The sequence below is a fragment of the Pelmatolapia mariae genome, linkage group LG22 (assembly GCF_036321145.2).
Source record: "Pelmatolapia mariae isolate MD_Pm_ZW linkage group LG22, Pm_UMD_F_2, whole genome shotgun sequence".
In the NCBI taxonomy this organism is placed as follows: domain Eukaryota; kingdom Metazoa; phylum Chordata; class Actinopteri; order Cichliformes; family Cichlidae; genus Pelmatolapia; species Pelmatolapia mariae.
Genome location: NC_086245.2, coordinates 916689 through 942527, shown reverse-complemented (window position 1 = coordinate 942527; position 25839 = coordinate 916689). Strand labels below are relative to the sequence as shown.

General features: G+C 40.6%; 2 protein-coding genes across 6 annotated transcripts in view; one reads left to right on the top strand and one right to left on the bottom strand.

Moving 5' to 3' along the window:
* Positions 1–3754, top strand: part of LOC134619806 (involucrin-like) — a 72035-nt gene extending 68281 nt beyond the window's left edge. For all 5 annotated transcript variants that reach the window (XM_063465634.1, XM_063465633.1, XM_063465632.1 and 2 more), the window contains 3 exons: positions 450–584; positions 1394–1531; positions 2588–3754. In XM_063465634.1, the coding sequence (XP_063321704.1) occupies positions 450–584; positions 1394–1531; positions 2588–2818 (504 nt within the window). In that variant the 3' untranslated portion in view covers positions 2819–3754. The remainder of the gene's footprint in view (positions 1–449; positions 585–1393; positions 1532–2587) is intronic.
* A 7812-nt stretch (positions 3755–11566) lies between these two features.
* Positions 11567–25839, bottom strand: part of LOC134619929 (chloride channel protein 1-like) — a 54663-nt gene continuing 40390 nt past the window's right edge. Inside the window, exons 21-24 of the mRNA XM_063465694.1 lie at positions 21902–21946; positions 19056–19160; positions 14436–14522; positions 11567–12073 (exon numbers count right to left, since the gene is read on the bottom strand). Coding sequence (XP_063321764.1) covers positions 11567–12073; positions 14436–14522; positions 19056–19160; positions 21902–21946 — 744 coding nt within the window. The remainder of the gene's footprint in view (positions 12074–14435; positions 14523–19055; positions 19161–21901; positions 21947–25839) is intronic.

Below are 25839 nucleotides of genomic sequence, written 5' to 3'. Positions count from 1 at the left end.
TTACCGTGTGTATTATATGCCTTCCCCGGAGAAGGAGACTATTGAACGTGTTACATTTAGAATAAAATCTTCCAGTCAAGACATTTCCGCACCGTTCCCTGCAGCAACCTCCCCGACTCATAATTTAGAGAGATTTTAAAAGTAGAAGCCAAACTAGAAGAGAGTGGAAAAAATACTAGAATATGTGTCCTCCACCTCCTGCAAAAGCCCTTGGGATAAATGTTGGAAGAAAAAAGCGGCCTTGTCTTTTGTTTGGCGATATGCGCGCGTTACAGCACTACGTCGTCCATTATTCAAATGTCAGGAGCAGTTGGTTGTGGGTGTTTTTAGATTCCTAGTGGGAGGCAATTTTATTGTTCCAGAGAAAAACAAAAGTTTAAAAAATAAGCGGCCACATATTAACAGCCAAATCCTGAATATTCTGTTTTTATTCTTGCTTCCCTTTACAGTCTATGGAGCACAGGCTACACAGTGCCTCCCATTCACTCCAAGCCACGCCCAATAGCACCATCCACAGCCTCGGTCCACCCACTCACCCTCGGCTAGCTGACCTGTGGGGAGCAGCACAGGTTGAGGCACATCAGGTAGGCGCTCGCCTGCTGAATCCAAATGCTCAGATTACAGAGCTTGCAGACTCGATGGTGGTTTAATATGTTCTGACAGAGCGGCTATGACAGTTTGCAAGGACACAAGGGTGCGTGACTATATATGCAGTTGCAAGGATAGGACTCTGTCTCCTGTCACTATTACAGAGTGACTGAGACAATGCAGTCATCATAGCCGTGACAGCAAGTCTAGTTTCTGCTGGAAGCTACGGTTTATGATGTTTGGTCTCGATTAAAGGTAAAGGTTGAATGCTGATATATTTTTGTGTTTTCTCTGCTAATTCTTTGTCTTATGAATCTGGCTTTGTTTATATCAGCAGGCCTATTTAGCACACATCTGTAGAGCAGTGAAAGATGAACTGCCAGGAAAGTCTGCAAGGTAGGAGACAGGCTGGAGGTCTGCATGGAGCACTCAGCATGACTGCCTGAAGTGGATTTGATGAGTTTTGAAAGAGATCTGTAAATCAGCCTGGTCGTCAGAGTGGCATGCCACAAGGTCCGCAAGTTTCAGCGTTTGGAATCAGCATCTGTATCTGTTGCACCCAGCTAAAGTGTATGTTCTTTCGCTTTGACCCCCTGCAGATGAAAACCATGCTGGGTTGGGTCATCTTCTGTTCGTCTTCTGTTTTATTTGTCTTTTTATTTTACCTGTTATCAGGGACTTCTGGAGCCCAAGTGAAGGACGGATGTCAGTTTAAATTACGTGTGAAAATGCCACTAACCTATTGAATCCCTTTCCAGTTTAAATTCGTTCAACAAGCGCTTCAGTCAATTTTAACTGGTTGCAGGTGGAGATCGTTGGACACCTGAATGCACAGATGGCTGATATGGTCGGAGGAGTGGTGGAGACGGTCGGAGAAGAGCCAGAGCCCGAGTCCGAAGACTTCCCTGAACAGCATGAAGAGGAAGAGGAGGAGCTAACAAAGGTGAGTTAGAAACAATACACTGTACTAAAAACGTTGAAGAATCAGGAAAACTTTATTATTAAAAACTGCCACTTGAAGTTGGGTGTAAAAGTAAGTCAATCCCAACAGAATCCCATTTTAAAACCATAATATTGTACATAAAAGAGCCGCCCATACCTTTTTTTAATATTTGTGGTCATGGTGGAGTACTAGGTTATCAACTAATTAACAAGCTGCAGTCTTAAACTGTGTGTTGCATCACACAGACAGACCTACCAGCCGCCTGGACACCCGAGAATCAAAGCAGCCAAGCTTTGACAATCTCCAAGAAACAATTTATTAAAAAAAAAGATAACCCAGCTGTTTCAAACAGGAAACTATCCATGGAGACCAAAACTGTGTTTTGCATTTGCTAAAAAGCTGAATATTTAATATGGAAACCTATGGGGATTGAGTCAAGTGGCCATGTGATGAACTGCAGTTTTGTCAAATTTTCATAGACTCCTATGCACAATAAAAAAACATAAATAGTTTTGGTCTCCATAACCAATTTCATCTTTCATAACTATTATTATTATTTCAGATTATCCGAGTCACCGAACTGAACTTCTTGACCATGTTTTTTGTGTTTTTTTATTAATGAAATTATATGACAAATTTTATTGCTTGCACAGTTCAGCATGATAAGTGAGTTTTAGAAATCTGTGCTGTAGTTTTGGTGAATGAAATTAAAATCTTCTGTTTATAAATATTTATAACTAAGCACTTGTCTAATTATAACCGCTCATGGTTCCAAAACTTCACGATGGCCAATATGCCTAAATGAAGCCTGCGTAATGCCACTTGACAAACCCTTGGGTGATGGGATGGTGGCATCTTAACCGGGCAAGCTCTATTGGTTCTACTGCCCAAAATCAGACACATGACTAAGATTTTAGAGAGAATAATTATTTCAAAAATTGGCTCTTAGCTGTAAGAACAACATGTAAGCACTTTTAAAGAAGGAATAACAGAGCTTCACTCACCTGCGATACAGAACAAATGGTCCTTAAAACTCTCTACTTCCTGCCTTCACAGGTAGAAGAGGTAACATTAACTTTGGAGCCAGAGCCGTGCTCTTTGACACCCTCCCCGCTGAGGGAAGATGCCCCTTCGACCAGAGGTTCAAGCCCAGGACTACCAGCACAGACCACCGAACCTGTCGCAGAGAGGATACCCTTTGACGTCACGCCCTGCATCGTGCAGTCATTGGAAGAGAAAGATGAAGAGGCAGACGAGGGCTCCATTGTTGTTGTTGCAACCAACTGAGTCATTTGGACAAAACACTGTCAAAAACTGGAAATGAATACTTCAATAATCAGTCAAGCTATTATCCCAACCCCTCCCTCTCCCAAATATTTACCTACTTTGAGGCCGAGGAAATGCGACTTTTTTTTTCGATGGGAATGTGGGATGTAATGTACGCTATCGCCAAGGAGACACCCCTACCACCAGTCTAGTATGGGAAATCTGGAATATCACATATGAGACTAATTAAATTAAATTTAAGGCAGAACAGAGACTTGAATTCAGTGACTGCTGGAACGAGCTGTTTGAGAATAAAGATGGATTCAATAAACAGTTTGGACTGACTGGAACAAAGGACCAGGACTGAAAGCCAAACTGGCAACATAGGGATGGGGGAAAATTAAAAGAAGGTGGAATAAGAAGAAAAAAAGTTAAGGGCCTATTTATAAATTCAGCGCAATACAACAAACATGGGCACAATCAGGGTTTGCAAATAATTCAGAGTGGTTGTTTCAAGATGCTTTCAGCATCAGAAGTAGGCTTTTGTATGCAAAAATAAAAAACCCTTCAAGGCCAGAAATACCTGGTCAGAGAGCAGTTTGATTGGCTAATTAATGTGTTTAGGTTTGACTGACGGCTTGCCTGACACGGAGCTGAGATGTCTTGATGAGGTAAAGACGGCGTAATCTAGAACTCATGGCAACCTGAGGCATGCACTTGGAGTTATTTGCAAACACTTGCTCTGGACACAACCAAAAGAACGTGCATGCTTTTTAACAGTGAACTAGCCCTAACAGTATAACACAGTAATACAAAGTAATAATATATCAAATTGCTTTTTATAATAAAAGAGAAAAAATCTAATAAACCGATATGTATTTGTATGAATGTAACACTGTATGTATGTTTGTATGAATGTAGCTTTGTTTGTGTGTAAAATATATATTCTGGGAAACAAATTCCTCTCTGTGCTGTTCTGTGCCAAAAAACGTCTTTTTTTTTTTCTCCTGTGATGCCTTCATTAAGATAATGTGTTACCTCTTTGCCTTAATGAGCAACTTTCTAAACAGGGGAGAGCTGTCAAGGTTTATGCAGGACACGAAGGCAGACATGATGGAAAAGTGAGCCATTTATCGGCTGCTTACCCAACGCATGAAAGACAATTAACCACAAAATGAGACATGAGGAAGATCAAACATGAGAACACCAAGGGAACCAAACACACAACCATCCAACTCAAACTAGGAGCTGACGCTTAACACAGATGAAGAATTCAAAACTAACACTAGAGCAGCAACCATCTAATCAGGAATCCAAAACCATAGCCACGAAAACAGACTTCAAATAAAAAAAAAGGTAAAAATAAAGCTCAACACACTGGAGTAACAATGAAAGCATGAACCCAAACTAGAAGAGAACATTACTAGAAAGCCCTGAAGTAAAAACAGACTCCGGAATATCACAAGGAATCAAACTCACTGTCAAATAAATAATCACTAACTGAAATACAAGTTCTCAGAATCTCCTTTGAGAGTCTGTCGTTTGACTGTGGGCGCTGCACTCTAGAGCTAAACCCCCCAAAACATTGTTGAAACATTTTAATTATGTCTTAGTTTTTGTTTCATTTTTATGGCTTTTATTGTAGAAAAACACCTTCCTATAACTGTTCCTTTAACTGCCATTTATTGTATCTACCAGTAATGCAGTTACATTTGATTACCACAACCACAGTTACACTTGTAAAGTTATCATGTGGAACGTGTTGCCATCAAAAACACGGTATACTGATTCAATAGGGACTCCTTTATTTTTGCCGTGTGCAGAAATTTATATTTGGCCAGAGTTACTAGGCGGGACAAATAAAGGTGATGTCTCAGTGATCATAAGGGGTGTTTGCAGGTGATCCATTAGGAAGTGATAGTGAACGAGCACAAGCTTTATGCATGTGTTTCTCTCCAGAAGCAGCAAATGAAGTAATGTGGGAGCAGGAGGGGAAGATGAATTGATATGTTCTAGTATAAGGGCTGTCTTTGGACTGTGTATAAATCTGTGTATAACAGCCGGGCTATAGGATGTGTAGAGGAATAACACAGTGCAGAAATTACCCCACGATCCCGACTAATCCAGGAATTAATAAATTACTCCTTTTGTTCCATGTGCGTTAAATACAGACATTTTTTTCCCTGCATGCCGTGTGATGTTGCAGCTATTCAAAGTCAGAGAAAAGAATCTGACTCAGCTACCTGAGGGCAATAAACAAACCTCTTTTTACAAAATCCCCATTAAATTCAGTGATGGCTACACAACATATGCCAAGACTCAACTCAACAAATTAACTCTGAGTCACATTATTAGCCGTATTTTGCCAGACTTCTTCATAAGTTATGTAATAGATCTAATACTAGAGAGGCATACAGAGCAAAATGCATAAATGTGATTTGTGCTGAATAAAGATGCACAAAAGCTTTTGTGCTTTCTGCGGTTTTCTTTATTTGCAGTTCACAAGAAATTAAAACTTGAAACACTGCAAACTGCTTTGCTCACTTTAAAAATTAACTCGTCTACAGCCCTGCTTTAGGCGATCCCAAAAAACGTGTTTCCAACATCTGCCACTATCACTCCAACTGAACTCTTAGCAGCACCTATCACACCCACATCTGGCACAAAATAAGAAAATAAGTGCCTTTTTGCCATTAAATAATATTCCAAAAATCAAATGTATCTAACTTCATTGAATTCTCGCCTCTGAAATATTTGTGCTCTTATAAATACATATGCAATAAGGTCAGCTGCAAAAATCTGTGTCTATGCCTTTTAGTCTCAAACTTGGCACTGCATCCTCTTTATACCTGTAACAAACATGTAATTACAGGTGTTTAACAGCAGCTTTTAAAGAGAGTTTCACATTGATGCAAAGCATTTGATTTTTTGGCCCTACTGGGGAGATATAGCAGCAAGATCACCAGTACGAAAAAGAATAGGCATCAGGTTGGGTTAGGAATGTGTTACAAAGTAAGGTAGTTTAAATAGGCTGTCTTAAATGAGCTTTTATATGAGCCCATTATATATTAAGCAAGTCAGAGAAAGCAAAGGCCTGAATACTTGAATATCTTGCTGTGTTTCAAGCAGCAGTGTGAGGTTTCTTCACTGACCTGTGGTAGCGTTTTTGTAGCCAGCTTTCCATAAAAACACTTCAGCTGCTATGATCACAATCAACAGCCAATCAACAGCCTCCTTCATGTCACTCCATTATCTTTGGGAGGTAGAAGAGTGTCCTTCTATGTTCAAGTTCTTTTATCATTTCAAGCTTTCTGAAGGGTTTCTGAGGGTTTAATTTCACAACAGATGAATCATCAGCTCATGATACATCTTAAATGTTACTTGAGAAACCTAGCAAACTGAATGAACAATGGGCTGTGATGTCAGTTGGCCTGACCTCACAGCCCATTGTTCATTCAGTTTGCTAGGTTTCAGTTTTTGTACAAATGTTCTGTTTATAAGATTGGGGAAACCTGCAGTCAGCTGAGACTGAAGAAGTTAGTTGGATGAGTGAGGAAACGTTTCTCCCACTGAAAATGCTACGTCCACATGAACAGAATCAATGTTTTGGGATTTACTTACCTGGATGATTGAGCATGCATCAAGATTTTACCTGAGAAACATTGGTCAGCACGGTGGTTAGCACAGTTGCCTCACAGCATGAAGGTCCAGAATTTGATTCCCCCACAGCTGGGGTGTTTGTGTGTGGGGTTTGCATGTTCCCTCTGGCTTCCTCACACAGTCCAAAGACATTTAGTTAGTGGCGATTAGGTTAAATTATTCATTTCAATTGCCTATAGGTGTGAATGTGATGTGAGTGCGAATGGTTGTTGGGGCGGGTCAGCATGAAAGTTAAAAAAAAAAAGAGACAAAATGTATTTTATAAATGATGCTGAGATTTGGGAAGGATTGATTTCAATCCTTTTTTCCCTCTTGCATTGACCTCATCTTTATTTCAAAACCCCCCGAAGAGGAACAACCTCCACTGCCTCCATGGACCAGCTGCCACTGATAAAATCAATGCAAATCAATGTAATTATGCATTATTTTTTCACATCGTCTCTTCGAAGACAGAGCTACTGAGAACGATTCAGTCTTACCCTCCTGTGATTAAGACCCTGACGCCCCTAATTGCTCTGATAATCATCTGTCCTCTGTTTGTCCTCTTTGAGATCTCATCCTGTAAATCGTTCTAGCGCCCAAAACGCCCAAATGATAGCACGCTCGAAAGGGTGTCACCTGACTGACAAAGAAATGAGGGACACAAGGTTATTAAAGCTATGAAACCTAATATAGAGTTTTTGTCAGATTTAACTGCACGAGGTGTCCGTCGTGCTGAATAATTACTCGGTCTTTCAAAATAATTTCTGCACAGTCCACGCCACCCAGAAAAGGTTTCTTCTAAAATGAGTCAGGCATCTTCCAAAGAAGACTAATTGAAAGCCTAAAAATTTCTTTCAAAGTTACATATCAAAGTGACACTTACTCTTTGCAAATAACACGAGATAAAAAGCAATTAAAGTAGAAAAAATAAAATCCTGTCATCTTGTCAGAATAAAGTTTAATAATTTAGCTGCAATCAGCGATGGTGCCGGGCAGAGGTCGCATTCGACTTTCTCGTCTGTCATGGTGACAGACAAGGTCGTAAAAATCCTGTCGTAGTGTAATTTTACCTGTCATTTCAACTTTTTAATGATAATAAGACACTTAAAAACAACTCTATCACAAAAAGTAATTCACAGAAAGGATTTCATTTTATGCAGACATTGAAATAAAACAATGATGAAACAGACTGCAGTCACTTCACTACACTGGATCCTGTAATTACTAGCACCATAGCCTGTCTGTCAATCTATCTATGCTTTAGATAAGCTACAACTGTTAGCTGGCCACTTTATTAAGTACACCTTGCTAGAACCAAGGTGGCCCCACTTTTGCCTTCAGACCTTTCTTAGCAACATGTCGGGTTTGTTGCCTTTACAACAAGCCTGACCTGGATAAATAAACCAAATTCAAACACAGTAAAGCATTCAAATAAAACTTTATTTAACTAAGTTGTTCACAGTTTATAAAGTTGAAGATAGTGACTAAAACAGAAATAAATAAATACTACATTAACCACAACCAGAAATAAACACTGAGACCTGCACCGATGTCCCTCCACATCCGCCAAGAAACAGACATAAAGAAATGTTTTGTCAAATCTGAAGTTTTAAAGACTTTTAAGGCAACACCTGAGAAACTGATACCAGGAGTTAATAAGAGGACAGTATAAGAGAGAGATGAAGAAGAAATGGAGAAACGGTGCATGGATGCAATGGCTGAGGTTCCCACCCTTTATTTATGATGGGGAGAAAATCTGGTCATTTGGAGACCATTTATTTTACATGTTTGGTTATGAACTCCCATTATGTGTTGTGTTTGACATTATCAAATAATCTCAACAAACAGATAAACATATCTGCAGATGAATCTGTAGGTAACAGACGCATGTAGTCGAGTGCTTCTTGCAATCACGTTCGAGTTAGATTTGTTTGGTTTTTTTAGCTTTTTAGTCATTTGTTTAAAAATAAACTATACTAAAGTAATGTATTCATAAAATCTTAGCTTGGATATCCCCTGCTATATACCTGAGGGTCCAAAAAACATTTCCACTTAGGCTTAGTCAACAGACAATAGTGCCGTCAAAACAATAACCAAAGATCATGTTCAAAAACTCCACACAAAGCCAAACCATTTGACTATCACGTCACACCTCTTACCCCATCAAACATCCCCACCCCCTCTTGACCTGAAGCATCGAGATGTTTTACCAACTGTAAAAATAAGACAGATATAACCACCACACGAGTGTTGTGATCTAACTCTTTTCCTCTTCACTCTAAGTCATCCCCTTTTCTTCTTCTTGCAGCAGCAGCAGCAGAGTGTCTGCAGTCTGAGTGTGAGAGGTGAACATGACTGTGACACACAGTATGTGGTACTGCGGGAGGATAGTGCTGTGTTATCCCTCCAGCAGACCTGGTGGAAGCCCACCGTTACATACTGCCTGACTCTTCTTTATTTTTTAATACACTGATGCTGACAGACCATGGACACTGAGATTGTGATTTTCACCCAACTCCAAACTTCTACACAGCTCAAAGCCTCTTTTTGCAAAGCGTTTGGTTTTTGTTCCTGCTATTGTGCTCCTTATTGATTTGATCTACTGATGTTTTTTTAAACAGGAGAAAAACCACAAAAGATGCTGTTTGTATTAAGCAACCCTGAAGGTTAATATGAGGAATAATTCTGATAAATAGTAAAAAAGAAGAAGCCAGGCCTGTTTTCAGTTGTATGTGATTAACTGAAGCTTATATATGATTATGATAAAAGACACCTGAACCATCTACAGAGGCAGCTGCCTAGAAGGCAAAAGCTCAGGAAGACATTAAGGTTAAATAGTCATTAAATTTCTTGACTTTTATTCTTTAAAAATGTTACATGAGCAGCTTTGCTTCTTATAATAACCATCACAACAGTTCTGTTTTAACAGCTTTAAAAAAAGATGCTATTTTTAGCATCTTTAACAGCATTAACTGGGAAACGTTTCTCTGGCAACACATCTGTATATGTCATCTCTCCTTCACTGTCAGAGAACCTTGGCTATCATCACCCATGTTAGAATGAACAGCTTCAGTAGATTTTTCTGATAATCCCATTTAGAATTATTAAAGTGATTAGGGTTAAATCTGCAAGGCTTCCTTTTTGAGGAAAAAAGGAGAAAAGGAATCTTGAGGATCTGCACGGCGAGGTTTTGCTGTCGTCAGCCGCCTCGAGCCGCACCATCTATCAACTTAACTGTGATGAGATGAGCTCCGAGGCTGCATCCACAAGGTCGCCGCACAATTTGGAGGTCGTTGTGGGGCTTTGGCCAATCTTCCACAGTGGACTGAGCAGCTCCATTAGTTTTCTGCTACCCACACGGTTCGTTGCCAGTTAAAATAAATCAATACCCTCTGCTCTCATCTGATAAAATCCTCCCTTTTTTAAGACTTAAGCGATTGGGTAACACAGGACAACTGTGTGGCAGTTCACCGGGTTCACCTCTTATTTGGGAAGCAAAGCTTTTGATTGATTATTCTGATTCAGCTGAGCAGAGAGCGTTACAGTAAAAAAAAACCACAGAACATACAGTAAAGTGTGTGGTAGAGGATACAGCTGTGACAGAGGCACAGTTAATCAGTCGCAGTCTGAATTCAGACAGTAGAAATGGTAGCAGTGTTTTATCAATCTACTCCTCAGTAATGTCCATCCATCCATTTTATTAACCGCTTCTCCAGTTTAGGTTAGTGGAAGGGCTGGAGCCTATGGACAGTTACCAGTTCATCACAGGGCCATTCAATATGTCTAGCAGCTGAACAGGTGGGTTATTTGACCTTAACCAGTGATATTACTGGATCTCAGAAATAAGTTTAAGAGTGCTAAAACCGCCATTATCAAATATTCAAAAAGAGCATATCACAGTTAGATACCTGACTTTGTGGATTTGGCAGCATCTACTGTTTAACCCATGAAAGTGTGAAACAACAAGAGAAGGAAAATGAGCAGAAAGTAAAACAAAACGAGCAAACATTACAAACATACAGAGCTTCAGAGCTTACGCGTGGCAATCAGAGCGCTCAACGAATCCGCCCACAAAAAGAAAACAACATACGCGACTTTAATTTGGTTGATTTCAGCTTCAATGTCGCCTCACTTTATATCTCTGGACACACATCCACTGTTTGCTTGTTTTTAGATCGCCATGTGGAGCTCCTGTTTTATTACAGCAAAAATTATAATCACGGTCATTTTGGTCAATGTTATATTCTCCATTATTAACCAGAGTTATTCTTTAAAATAATAAGCATCTTACTTAACTTTTTTCACTTGGATTTTGAAAATAATTTAACAGAGGTCTGTGTATGTGCATGTGTGTGAGTGAGCGTGTATTCATATCTTTGTGGGAACCAAAAATTGCAAGTTTACAATACTTGTGGGAACCAAAATCCAGGTCCCCACAAGAATAACTAGGGGGTGTCTGTGACCATAAAGCTCGTCTCACAAGGGAAGCAAACTATCCCCACAGGCCTGCTTTAACTGGATGTTACTGCAGGATGCTGGTGCAGACTGGGACAAAGAGAAGCCTCACCCATGCTTTACTGGTAAAGGGAGCATTTGATTTAAACTGAAGAAAAAATAGACCTCTGTATAAAAATTAACTGGTTGTTATCACCAATGATGATCCTTATATTAAAGTCAGGTCATTGTGACAGAGAAGGGGATGAGCCCTCTTCACATGCATTTTGAAATTACAAATGTGTATGTGCAATCAGTCGTACCACAGCTTCCAGGGGGCTTTCCAGACGGAGCACAGGCCCACTGGAGGTTCAGAAGTGCACAGTGACCTGATCTTGAAGGAAAGATCAGCCATATTTAAGTCAGTGTTTGTTTTTTTCTCTTGTGGGCGGAGACCATGAACTTTCTAATCGCACCTGATACAAAGGAACTAGATGAATATTGTAGTTTAAGGTGTTTTTTGCACCAAAGAGGTGATGGTCTGTGAAACGAGTGTGTGGAAGCTGTACCAGTAACATAAAAAGAGGTAAATGGAAGTACAAAGACCGGAGAAATGTATTAAGAACAGAAGAAAAAAACTCAAACTATTATAAAAGTTTTCCATTATAAAAAAAAGCATCACTCTTGTGTAAGCTAAACCATAGGCTCATCATCACTGTCTTCCTCTTCCTCAAAGAGTCTCTGTAGGGTGGAGAGGCGGATGGAGGAGAGAGGAGGAGAGGGAGGAGGAGTGGAGGAAGAAGGGACAGGGGGAGGAGTAGAAGAAGGAGGGAGGGTGAGGTTGCTGTTGCAGCTGCAGCTCCTGCTGGCCGAGCTGCAGGCCACCATGCTGCTGCCGCTCCCCGAAACGCTACTGGTGCTCTCCTCCACCTCCCTCGGCACTCCCTCGATCAACACCTCTGTTTCATTCTCATGGATGTGATGGTGGTGGTGTTGAGAGGGGGTGGGGGGAGAGGGGGGAGGAGCCTGAGCAACAATTTCAGGTGAGGGAGGAGAGGAGGAGGGCGGAGAGGAAGGGGCGTTGGGAGATGAAGGTGGAGGTTTAGAGACCGAGTTGTGGTTGCTGATATCACGAAAACTGGCCAGAGGAGGGCGGAGCCGGACACCAGAGCGTGTGGAGCCCTCGATGGCCTTTTGGAGCTGGAGGAGGAAAAAGAAGAAGAGGAAGAGAAAGAGAAAGAGAAAGAAGAAGAAGAGTAAGAAGGGGAGGCAGGGTTTGAAGAGTGAGGTGAAGAATTAAAAACAAGAAGAAATGAGCAGAATTCATACATGAACGGTGAAAATGTAAAGAAGAAATGATGGAAAGCAAGCAGGGATTAGACAGAGTCAGTGGTGAGCAATTACACAGATGGAGGAAAGAAAAGTTAAAGAAAATGAGGCAACACAGGAGCATGAGTCAGAGACCATTATGGATAAAGACAGGAGACCAAAACTTACAGAGAGCTTATTGATTATGCTCACAAAGTACTCATACATAATTCAAAAAGCTTTACGAGACTCCAAGGAAATTAGGAGCAAAAACAAATTGGATTTTTTCCTCCAAATTAAAGACAAACAAGAGAAGACTTCCAAAAGTTGAGTGTATTAAAAAAGGAGCTTTTTTTGGACTTGGATGAGGAAAGTTAATTTCATTTAATGCTTAGGTTTCAGTTCTGGGAGACCTTCAGACAGTTTCAGAGTTTTTCCATTAGCTGGTCGTGGTCTGGCTGCTTTGGCCATGCTGTGGCGAGCTGTGCTGCTGAGATCCAGACCAGCAGTGCCCAACCTCTTTTATTTGCCTTCAGCAATGCCTCATACATGTACAAATGTGTTCATTTGCACTCATTTTAAAGGGAATACAATTTAATCCCTGATTATGTAAAAGGAGATGTTAATTTTAATCCAGTTCAACGCTTACTCTTTATGCCCGTTTGGTCTGAGCTATTTATTCATTAGATGAAGCTCTATCTCACGCTTCTTTATAAACAATAAACCAACCTTTCTAGCATTTAATAAAAGGCACGATTAAGTTAATTTTTAAAGGTCTCTATTGCTACTTGACGTGACTACAACAGAGCGCACAAACACTCTTACTCTGTGATTAACTACAACACTTACTGCTTATAGGGTGACCAGATGTTCCTTCTTATCTGGGACTGCACAGCACATTTACCTTGCGTCCGACATGATGATGTCCCAAATTTTAAATTGGCTCTGTAGGATGCAGACCTTTTCTAAAGTCTGGCTTTTAGCCAGTGCATTTGAAGAAAGGCTTTTACGTTTTTATAGCTTGATTATCGTCGAGAGCAGGTTAACCTGTCTTTTACTCCCAATGCAATAGTCTGCAGAGAGCTACCACAAACAAAATGAAGTAACAACATAAAAAATATTTGGTGAAAAAGAAAAAATGTGCTTTAGTTGATATGCTAAAAATTCTCAGGTATGGATCAAAAGCGGTGTGCTTATTGGAGGCTGATTACTTGTAGCTTTTACAAGAACATCTGCAGTTTACAGTTTAGCTTCAATCCTGAGTTCATGTATTGTTATTAAAATGATTGATTATTGGTTGCTGTGGGTAGTTTGGGCCAAGCTTTAGCTGTTGGGCAGCTGGCCTCATGTCTGACTCTGGATTACTTTGGTGTACAGTTCATGGTCGACTCAGTGACTGCAGTGCCCTGGGTCCTGGGTCCTGTGTCTGCAAAACAAGCCCGAATCATCACTCCTGCACCGCAGCGCTACAGCCTGATCTGAGTCATTTATGATGAAGTTTCGCTCTCTCCAAACACGACTCTGTGCATTATGGCCAAATGTCTCCACTTTGGTTTTGTCTGTCCAAAGGACATTATTCCAGAAGTCACTGTTGTTGTTGAAATGCGACTTTGAAACCTACGCTGTGCTGCCATGTTCTTTGTAGAGAGAAGAGGCTTTTGTTTCTGGAAACTCTTTGTTGTGCTGTCATGAACTTTAACATTTAACATGCTAACGGAGGCCTGTAGCGTTTCAGATGTAGCTCTTGGGGTTTTTTGCAACTTCTCTGAGCATTGCCATTAATAAAGAGCATTTAATTAGCAGCATCTGACTGCTACTTACACTCTTAAATCCTATGAAAGCATTAAAGGTGTGCTTAGTATTTGACCTGTGAAGGCCTTTTTTTCTCCAGACTGTAAAAGACAGATTGTCAGTGTCTTTCTCAAAGAAGAATATTGCTTTTTTAAAAGAAATACTGGATCAGTACTTAGTTTCTTCAAATATACAAAGACAAATGGAAAAAAAAGTTATCTGTGCATCCTTACATTAATGTAGAGACTTCAAAACGGGGTAATATGCTCTCACCTTCTTTTCCTAGCAAGTAGTCTGGCTGCTGATTTATATAAAGCCAGCTTGATATAAAAAGTGCATTAGTTTCTCTGTCTGTTAGACAAATTACCTAAAAATACTGCTGTTCAGAGCACACACAGGAATGTAAATGTCCATTTCTGGAAGAAAAACGAAATGCAAGGTGAAATAAAATAAAGTTTCTTACCTCTTTTAGTGCCACCACCCCCACCAGTTTGCCAGTACTGGTCACATAAGCATGACTTAAGCCAAGCAGTGAGAATAAGGTGTGGGTCTGTGGAGACAGGGGGAAAAGGTCACTTGTGAAATTACACAAACTTTTTGCTTTCTGCTCCAAACACAAAGTCACGCAGACAGAATGTCTCAAGGCTCCAGGTGAACCACAGGAAGAGAAAGTCCTTGAGCGTGTTTGTAAGCACAAACTATTGTGTTCACGATCCAGCCAAGGTCACACTTTGGGATGAGCTCTTTGTATGCATCGGCACACCTCGATCACAAGGCCCCCTTTTGCACATGAATAAGCAGAATATTACAAATATTACCATGACAATGAAACCAACGGGAATGGTACAAGGTGTTTACACGCTTCAGTATGCTGCAAACATCTGAAAATCATAATAAGGACGTGAGCAGGTCACAGAGATTGTACAAGGCAGGAAATGATTAGAAATACATAGATTTACAAGAGATTTTATTTAAATCCCCGACTCGGGCAGCTCGGACACGCTCGGGCTGCATTCATACTGCACGGGGACATTTTAAGTGCAACAAGACAAATAAAAAAAACATCACTGTTCAAAACGAAAATACAGCAAAAGCTGCAGGAAATTACTGTATGAAAAGCCATCAAAGCAAATAAGATAAACGGGAATATCCAGAGTTCATATTAAACTTATATTAAACTGCTGTAACTCATTATGGAGTGCATATTGATTGGGCAGTGTAAGAGCTTTTAGAGCTGTGGTTTCAGGGTTGGCTGGCTGATATCTTCTCATTTGACTAAATTCTTGCCAAACCTAAAACAGACTGGCAATTTCCAGATTGGCACAGCGACAAAATTAAAAATGACTGACTTAATAGCATTACACAGCATGTTTACAGCTTGGTACACAACAGGCTTTTGGTCTCTATGAATAGATTTCTCCCTCTGCGACAGCTCCATGGTGGATCGCTTTATTTTTTTTAAATCATTTTCACTTCACTGCCTGGAGCTTCCTAAACAACAGGTATCAAAACTTCGCTTCACAGACTCACAGTTATAATGGGAATAGAAGAAGTCAGAACAGGAGACAAAGCAAAGTCACACTTGCTGTGTGTGCTGTATGCAAAGACGATAATACTGAGCATAAACTAACAGTGCTGTGTAAAAAGTCCCGAGACAGCCCTTATTTTCTCTCGAATCATTCAAGCAAAAACAAAAAAAGATTTCCAACTCAAGGGATGAAGCAGTGTTGTGACCACACATAATAGGCAACTTAGATCTTTAATGTAAAACATTATTTCTTCTTATTTCTTTAGTTGAATCTATGAAAAAACTATCTGCAGCATATAATCAGTACATTTGAGTCATGTCCTTATGAAAGAGGGAAAAAAAATCCAACAAAGACCTGATGCGGGGTCGGAGGGATGCATCTGACCGCTCAGTTGATCCTGTTCAGTGAAGGCACATCACTGTTCTCAGAGAAAGGTTACTGTCAAGAAGCCATTCTTAAGGAAGTGAAACAGGGAGGAAAGGCTGAGGTTTGCCAGATTACACAAGAACTGCACTGAAAATCACTGGAAACAGGTCTCATATTCTGCAGTTCCATTTATGTGTGCGTGTTTCACAAAATTTTGTATTTTCTTGGCAAAAAAATGAGGAATGGCTCAAGACTCTTGCACACTACTTCACTAACTCCATCTATCTTCTTCCACTTATCTGGAGCCGGGTCGCGGGGTCAGCAGCCCAAGCAGAGAAGCCCAGACCTCCCTCTCCCCAGCCACCTCCTCCAGCTTGTCTGGGGGAACACCAAGGCGTTCCCAGGCCAGCCGAGAGATATAATCTCTCCAGCGTGTCCTGGGTCTGCCCCGGGGCCTCCTCCCGGTGGGACACGCCTGGAACACCTCAACCAGGAGGTGCCCAGGAGGCATCCTTTTCAGATGCCTGAACCTCCTCAACTGGCTCCTTTCGATGTGAAGGAGCAGCAGCTCTACTCTGAGCCCCTCCCAGCTGAACTTCTCACCCTATCTCTAAAGGGAGAGGCCAGCCACCCTTCGGAGGAAGCCCATTTCTGCCGCTTGTATCCGCAATCTCGCTCTTCCGGTCACAACCCACAGCTCGTGACCATAAGTGAGAGTAGGGATGCAGATCGAACGGTACCTTACTAACTCAGTATTATATAAATAAGAATTCATTTAAACATATTAATAATACCAAGATCCTGCCAACGATTGGCTGCCACCAACAAACAGAAGGTTCCAATAGCATTTGGGTGGGGCTTTTATGGCTGAGATAACCACATTAGGGATACCCCCTCACTGCGACATTACACAAGAGACAAGAGTAGAAGAGAAAATTATTTAGAGCAGTCTGACAAGATGAGCTTTCGGCTCACATGGGTTACTCATTGATGCACTGACCTCATTATTTATATGACAAAAAATAAGAAAAGGCAGAACAGGTGAACTTAAAACTTCTTATCAATAAGTACTGCTGATTATTCGTCTGTTTGCAATATGTTTTTATGAGGATTTAAATCAGTAACAAAACCCAAAACAACAGAAAATGGATCATCATGACACAATAAGCTTGGATGAAAACACGACCTAGCTCGAACAATCTCCCCTCCCAACTCCCACCTATCACCGAGTTGTCCTTCAACGAGGCACGTTTCAGTGTTTGCACCAATCTACAGGAACCACACTTTCTAGCTCCCACATATAAATGTTGGGTTTATATAACAGCACCTCAGGAAACAAGATTCTGTTCTCGGTCAAAAATGAAAAACTGTCGTGTCCATCTCTATTTATTCAGACGACATTGTGTGAATAAAAAACAGTCCTCACTAAGTGTTTTTCATGTGCCATTACCCCCCTGTCAAGGTTATCCACATCTTTAGCTGAATGAGATGTAACAGAAGTAAACAACTTAGCAGCTGAGAGTGGGAACACCAACAAAAGACTGCGACTGCCCGTGGGGCTGAATTACATTTATATGGTTATTTGCTTGCATAATGCATGTGATAAAATACATAAACTCTTCTTCAAGGCAACTGTACATTTTGGAATAAATGCAATTTCCTTCAGACTGTGTGACAATGATTAATAAAATGAAAATAAAGCAACTTTGTCTCTGTTTCTAAGAAAAAAAAAGATTTTTCTTGTTAGTTTTCTGTAATTTCTACAGTTCAGTGCCACAAAACTCACAGTAAACCAACAATAAATCAGCTACTGTATGACTGTAGATTATATTTACTGTTAACAGGTTACAGTTAGTACTGCAGTAATTTGCCATCTGATGTCTAACAGCAAGATTTCTGGAGGACCCTGACATACTGGGTAACAGCTTTTCCCCAGTATTTCAATGAAACGGATGTTTTAGGAAACAAGCTTTGGAGACAGTACCTCCTATAAAGAAAAATGTGCATTCATTGACCCCATTTGAGACAAAATGCAGTAAATGGTGTATGAAATTATGTTTCTGAATGTGTAAGAATGATCTCAGCGTTTTATAGAGGTGCCATACAACTGGAAAACAGAGGAGGTTGATAACATGGTCATTTGAGTTCCTATTTCTTATAATACTGGGAACATCAAAGACACTGAAAAAGAAAACTGCTGCTGAGAGTGCAGCAGACGAGTCCTTGATAATAGAAAAACATCATAATCACAATTATGTTGGTCAATGTTGTTATTTTAATTTAATTTTAATTTAATAAAGAGATATCAATATGTATGGAAAGTATATGGAAGTTGATATTACAGTGAAGTGTTTTTAAAACCACCTTGAAGTAAAAAGTAACTCCAGGGTTTGAATTAATTACTGTTTTAATACCATGTGTTGCTTCAGCATTGCTTTCATGTGGTCATTCTTTGGCGTTTATGACCACTGATGGTGATTTCAAGCAATGTTTTTGAAAACAAGGCTTTTGTTGTTGCATTCAATGACTCTGTTCATTTTGTTGAACACCACTTCAAACTCCTTTCCTTATACATCTCTGAGCTACTTCAAACTTTTTTTAGAGAGCACACATCAAAAATCAACAATGAGTCACCGCTGGCCATGCAAGCTCTGTCTCTGGCTACAAAGAGTTTGGAGTGTCCAAGCACAGAGTTTGACAATCAAGTCAGTAACACAGTTGCTGTTTTGAAATGTCATGGGTTGTGCGCTATCACGTAAACGTCCAGGTGAAAACAAAAAGTGCAAACTGCCTGAACTATTACCCACTGAGCATTCACTCACGGTGCAATGAAAAGGGAATCTGCTGAGTCTTTGCTCATATTTGGCTCCTGCTACTTTGTTCTCTTCCTTAAAGTGAAATTCCAGGATGGATCGCAGACGCACATTGAGGTAAGAAAAGGATTTATACTGAACAATCACAGAATACCAGGAGCATTAGAAGTGATGCTCAGGTAGACATAGAGATGACTTAAACAGTAGATTGATTTGAATACACCAAAAGTTTACTTTTTAGCAGTTTTTTAAAACACGTCTTTCTCCAAACGTTAATAACATTTTTAATGTACAACATCCACCACCTTGTCGAAAACAAGGTGGTCTCAAAAAGACTATCAAACTGTGATTTACACAGACATGTTGTCCACCAACCTTGTGTAACGATGTTCTCTCCACCAGCTGAAAAGGGGAAGGGTCCACTCGTATCTCATCGATTTCCATCGGCTTGTCCATCTCTTCCTCTTCCCACGCTTTAATCTGCAGCCACAAATAAAACCAAGGTCACGGAGGTGAATCTGCTGTGGTTAGTTCACATTCCCTCTGCTGACGGGAAAAATGCACCTATTCAAACATACGAGTTCAACTAGAGGGGAAACAGTCGGATTTGTTTTCACCATGAGTCATGCACATGTGTTTAAATATATCTGGCAACAATAAGAACTGTTACATAAATCATGAGCTGTATCTCTGGGTAAAACTCTAGGTGTGTGTTTGCACAGTCTGTGTGTGGCTGCAGGATGGAGCGATTAATTAGCTACCACCGAGGAGACGTTTGAGCAGTAAAAAACCTTGAAAGTCTGCGTTGCGTCCTTGCATGTCACCGGTAACCCCTCTGAGATTTAGGATGTCTGACACCTTTTAGCCTCTCTATGGATTTTACCTACGAGCCTCAGCCTGCCGTGACAGCAGCAGTCTTGTAGAATATACAGGCCCGTGTTATGGGGCAGTTTGGGAAAGTGCCAGGAAGAGTAAAAGCGGAGCGGCAGACAGAACAGGACTGGAGGGCACAATGCTGTTTTGATGTCTCATTTAAAATTCAGCCTGTGCTCACACTACAGTTTAAAAGTGTCCCAGCTCAGTGTCTTCCCCTCAAACGTGACACAGATCTGTAACACCGCTGACCTACATTTGAGATGGATTCGAAAGCTAATAGAGATTTGCCTGCATCAGTCATATGGTAATAAGTCTAAAGCAACTTGATATATGCTGGCAGAGACACAGTAAGTCAGAACTAATGAACTCAGACCCACATTTTACATTTTAATCTCGTGTCAGTTCACGTCAAAGTGAGGCACTTCATTTTTGATTTTCACTTCTCTCCTTGCACATTTTCAACCAGTTTTTCTTGCTCGTTGGTGACATTTCCACACATGAAGGTACATTCAGTTTTTCACTTCCACTGAATTTTGACTGTAGGAGGTTTCTGCAGTGTTTTTAATACATGAATGAATAAAATATGAGACAAAACAATTTAAAGTCATATGTTAGCTTTATGCTTTCATGAACAAGCAATAACTACATGTTCAGTATACAACATTTGAAAAGTTCAGCTATCCCTTCAAAAGGTTATTTGATGCTTTTCTTGGACACACATGGTTGTAAAGTGAGTATCTCTGGATTTTAAACTGCTGGTCAGGTAAAATAAGTCATTTGCTCTATAGTTCTTATTTATGTAGAGCTTCTGCCAGCGTATTACCGTCTTGGAGACCAATGGACCTAAAATGACCCTCAGCAACCGGGAATTGGTATTTTTAAGATTTAGACATAAGCTGCAGTCTTAGCTGATGTTCTTCATAGACATAATTTGATTTATGAGGCTTAATATTTTTATGGCTACTTGTTCTTTTATGTTTAGTCGCACTGCTGTTATTTGGCATTTGGATGAGGTCTACTGGGGCTTATAAAGATTGATTTTATTTACTTCTGGGAGACCACAGGGGTCTGTTGTTAAAAATATGTAATGATCTCTGTAATCCAATTACAGCTGTATGATCCATGTAGCTGTCCTGATTGAATGACCCCACAGTGGTACTGTGATTTAAAGACGTAAAACAGTATAATCTATACAGAACAGGATGGATTCCCATATCACCGTCATCAATAAAGCAAGATGGTGAAATAATCAGACTGTGGAGCCTCCTGTTGAATTTAAATGGACTTTTCTTTGGAGGAAGTCTCCAGTGGGTTATAGAGCTCTTAATATATATCACAAAACATAAACATCATCAGATTCCTATTAGCTGTCAGATTTGAAGAAAATTCGATGCTCTGTTGAAGCCCAAATTACAAACATCTATTGAAATTAAGCAAAACTACAGTAATTAACCTGTAAATATAAAAAAGAATCAAACATGTTTGGTTGTACTCTTTGATCGCTATAATTCCCGTTATTCTGATGAGTTTATATATACTTTATGTTTAATGAATTCAGAAATGTTTTGGTGCACAGACAGAAAGAAAGGCTGTTTTATCATCTTTAAAGCTGCTTTTAGACAGGTTGGATTCTTTATTTGTGTTACTATCTGGCTCTGTTTTGCTGTTATTGGAGTCTTGTAAGCCTACTGGGCTTTATAAAATCAAATCAATGTGCAAAACATAATATACTTGTTTGTCCCTGCAGACTCCCTGCCAGCAAACACTGAAGCTTAATGAGTGTTTAAGGTGCTCGAGTGGCAGGAGGAGGAAAGTGGAGCAGTTTGTGTGTGTTTTGGAGACTTTGAGACTTTTTTGTGGACCTGAATGCTATGGAGAGACAACAATCAAAAGTTTTCCTCTGAAATAGTTTTGTGTTTTACATTTTTTAATATCAAAAAGTGATTTTTTTTTTTTATTTATGGAGGAGTTAGACCCCATTGTGTTAACCTGTACTGAAGACAGAAACACAGATAAAGTAACAGTAAAACAACAACAACCTAAAAAAAAACCCCTGATTTTAAGATTAATCTTACTGGCCAATTGCTACTGTACTGTAGTTTGGAAGGAAATAAGACTTTTTAAAAACTTTTTAATATTTGAGCTTTTAATGACCCCCAGGAAGCCTGTGTGGTTCTTGCATCACTTGCAAATACAAAAACCTGCTGTCAAAGATTATTGCTCCCACTTTGTGGGATAATGTCTTGTGACTCAGCACTTGCTCTATGAGTAAGCATTCAAATAGCATGCTTAAAATTATTCAGCAGACTATTCAGTAAAATTATGCAAATCCTTCATTACTGTACCTCTTCTGGTGTCATTGTGTCTGACAGCGGAGGAGGACAAGGCTCCTGGAGACGAAAAAACAGGGAAAAGGAGAGAAATGATTTGGAGTGATTTTATAAAAGCACCCTGTCCTCTGAAACAGGTCGTGGTGATACTTCTAACTCTAGAAGCTCTCATCTGAATCTTACATTAGGGGAGGAAACTACCAGCAACTCAAAGAAAACCTGTTTCATAGCATGAATATTAGGCAAACACACATTTCAAACTACTCATAAGCTCTTAAAATGAATGTACTGAACTCTATACAATCTCACATTAGATTTCTGTCTGTCTCTTTGTTTTCAGGCTTCTGTCATCCAGTTTCCTGTGTTCGTGTTTCACTCCCATAGCACATCAGCAGCTTTATGAGTTAAATGAATGCAGCAGGTGAAATTCAGGCCAACACCTGCTGCGACCTGTTTTGTGAAACTGAATTTATTACCAGCTGCGATCGCAGAGCTAATATTGCTTTCACCTTGTGGAAACAATATGATTCTGTGGGTGTGTTATTGTGGCAAAATGTGATCCTGGAGACACACTCTGCGACAGGAACTATCAAAACAACCAGTTTTGGGTACTTCAACGTACGTTTGCATGTCTGTGGATGGATTTTGTACTGAAGGAGGACTCTAATCGCGCTCCGTTGCCTTGTGTGACTTCAGAGGGAGCAGAAAGGTACTGGCAGGACAAGTGGAGAGCAGCTCTGGCAGTGGCTGACACAATAACTTGGATGTGGTAGCAGTGTGGTAAAACCATGGAAAAAAACTTTTGATTAGCCTCAAAGTTATTCTGGTAAACATCAGATGTCTCAGGAGGGGGGAGTGGTGCTCTACTCAAACTGCATACAGTGTTACTGGGACCTCAACTGAAGATATAGTCAAGTGGTAGAAGGAACACTTTGAGGATTTCCTTAATCCCACTGACACATCTTGTGTAGAGGAAACGGGGTCTGGGGGATAGGGGAACAACTCGCCTATCACTGGGGACGAGGTCACCGAGGCAGTTAAACAACTCCTTGGTGGCAGGGCCCCTGGGGTAGATAAGAGTTTCCCTGCGTTCCTGAAGGCTTTGGAGGTTGTAGAGCTATCTTGGTTGACACGCCTACGCAAAATTGCATGGAGGTCACCCTGGAGTGGTTTGCAGCTAAGTGTGAAGCGATAGGAAAGACAAATCTGAGGCCATGGTCCTTAGCTGGAAGAGGCAGAGTGCCCACTCCAGGTCAGGAACGAGTTACTACTTCGGGGTCTTGTTCACGAGTGAGGGGAGAGTGGAGCATGAGATTGACTTGAGCATAAAAGTGGAGCTTTCGATTTAGCATTCAGTCTACCTTCCTGCCCTCACCATAGTCACGAGCTCTGGGAAGTCATTTGGTGTCTGTTTAATTCTCACTTCACTACAACTGTATGATTGATGAATTTTGTTTAAATGTCACTGACTTATTAGCAGCAGGACTGCTTTGACTGAAGGGCTGGAGCTGCATCAGCTGCTGGGTTTGACCTGCACTAAACAACAACTCCCCACCTTGTTTGTGGAGTTGGTGCTTTATCATTGCCATCATCTGACAAATAAAAAAAACCTGCTTTTAATACTCTTAACAGTCCACACCAATTTTGAAGAGACGTTTTTTAACCCTAACAGCCAGAACGAAAAGATGGACTTCATAGTAAGTTGAACTTATGAAGTCCTATGATTTTGCCCACTTTTCGCTAAGCTAACTCCATATTTTGTCTGTCTATATAAAAGCAAAGTTGCACCAAAAACCTCCAGCTGTGGCTTGTCAGCGATATCAGGAGAATCACAGCTTTGGTTGTCTTATGGTGCATAGACACAAAACACCAAGTGATGTTTTTGTGCTATGTAATTAAATATAAAATCTATGCAATTCTTTGCATTACAGTAAATAAGCATGTCTCCCAGTCAGAAATGGGAGGCCTGCTCACTGATACAAATTCAGGGCGGCTGGAGCTAAACTTCTCTTCTACATAAAGGAGACAGCACGGAGAAAAGTGAGGAAAATCATACACAAGTCCCGAGCTTAATGGCGTTCACTAGTTACCTAGCAACCCTCTCCAACCATGAAACAAAGATGGCAACAGCCCTGAAGCCAAAGCTGAGGCTTCAGAATGCTATTCGCCGCACTGTGGCTACATCCATCTTTTAGATACAGTCTATAGTTTATCACTGAAACTATAACTATTGTTCTTATTCAAGGATTAGCAGCATGCTAATATTATTACACCTGCCAGATGTTGTCCTAAAGGTCATTGTTTGGTTACCTGCACTCAGCAGTTGGTAAAATAAACAATACCTGGGTCACAGAGAAAATCCAGCCTCAGCTTGGCTTGATTGCTGGTAGCAACATCCCACTGTGTGCCTATTTGATATTCATGGTTGTAGAACTGTGGCTGATGTAAAAACAATCCCCACTGAGGAACAGGATTGAATCCAAAAACATAATAGAGAATCAGACTGGTAATTCACCAGCCACAGCAGTGGGCACAACACAAATCAAATTCTAATCTTGCCAGTTCACAAGCATATGCTTATTTCCAGTGTGGTTTTCATTCTTGCATGTACTGCCTTCCTTGCGAGCCAAGATCACCACCAAGCTGAATATAATGACTCTGCCACCAGCATCTGCATTTCCATGAGAGCGAGCGAGAGTAGGTGGAGAGAAAGATGCTCGACTTCAGTGAGTTTTCCTGTGGATGAGACGTGAATTCATGTGCTTCTGTCAATCAGATAAGCATGCATCTGCCTGAATAGAAAGCAGACTCCATCTTCCATTCGCCTGGAAGATGTGGTTTCAGGAATTTTTCTTTTAGAGAATGGGTTGAATATGCATTTTAATGGTTCGCGACACATGGGAAAATTACACTCCAGACACAGCTTGATAATTAGCTGGCTGGAGGAAAGAGCGCAGAGGCTTACAAAGGCATTAAATACACAGACATGTAGAAACATACAAAGATGCTGGGATTTAATTCATTTTGGCTTTATTTATGTGACAATCAGGCAATACCCTACATCAGGTAAAAAAAGAAGTCAGCACAAGTCTGTAAAAGACCTCTGGCAGAACCAGGCTCAGGGATGGGACGCCATATAATACAAGAGATTTCAGGGTTAGGGGAAAGAGAGCAGAGAAAGGAGATTCTCCCCTCACGTCTACATACAGGTCCTTCTCAAAAAATTAGCATATTGTGATAAAGTTCATTATTTCCTGTAATGTACTGATAAACATTAGACTTTCATATATTTTAGATTCATTACACACAACTGAAGTAGTTCAAGCCTTTCATTGTTTTAATATTGATGATTCTGGCATACATAACTCATGAAAACCCAAAATTCCTGTCTCAAAAAATTAGCATATCATGAAAAGGTTCTCTAAACGAGCTATTAACCTAACCATCTGAATCAACGAATTAACTCTAAACACCTGCAAAAGATTCCTGAGGCTTTTAAAAACTCCCAGCCTGGTTCATTACTCAAAACCGCAATCATGGGTAAGACTGCCGACCTGACTGCTTTCCAGAAGGCCATCATTGACACCCTCAAGCAAGAGGGTAAGACACAGAAAGAAATTTCTGAACGAATAGGCTGTTCCCAGAGTGCTGTATCAAGGCACCTCAGTGGGAAGTCTGTGGGAAGGAAAAAGTGTGGCAGAAAACGCTGCACAAAGAGAAGAGGTGACCGGACCCTGAGGAAGATTGTGGAGAAGGACCGATTCCAGACCTTGGGGGACCTGCGGAAGAAGTGGACTGAGTCTGGAGTAGAAACATCCAGAGCCACCGTGTACAGGCGTGTGCAGGAAATGGGCTACAGGTGCCGCATTCCCCAGGTCAAGCCACTTTTGAACCAGAAACAGCAGCAGAAGCGCCTGACCTGGGCTACAGAGAAGCAGCACTGGACTGTTGCT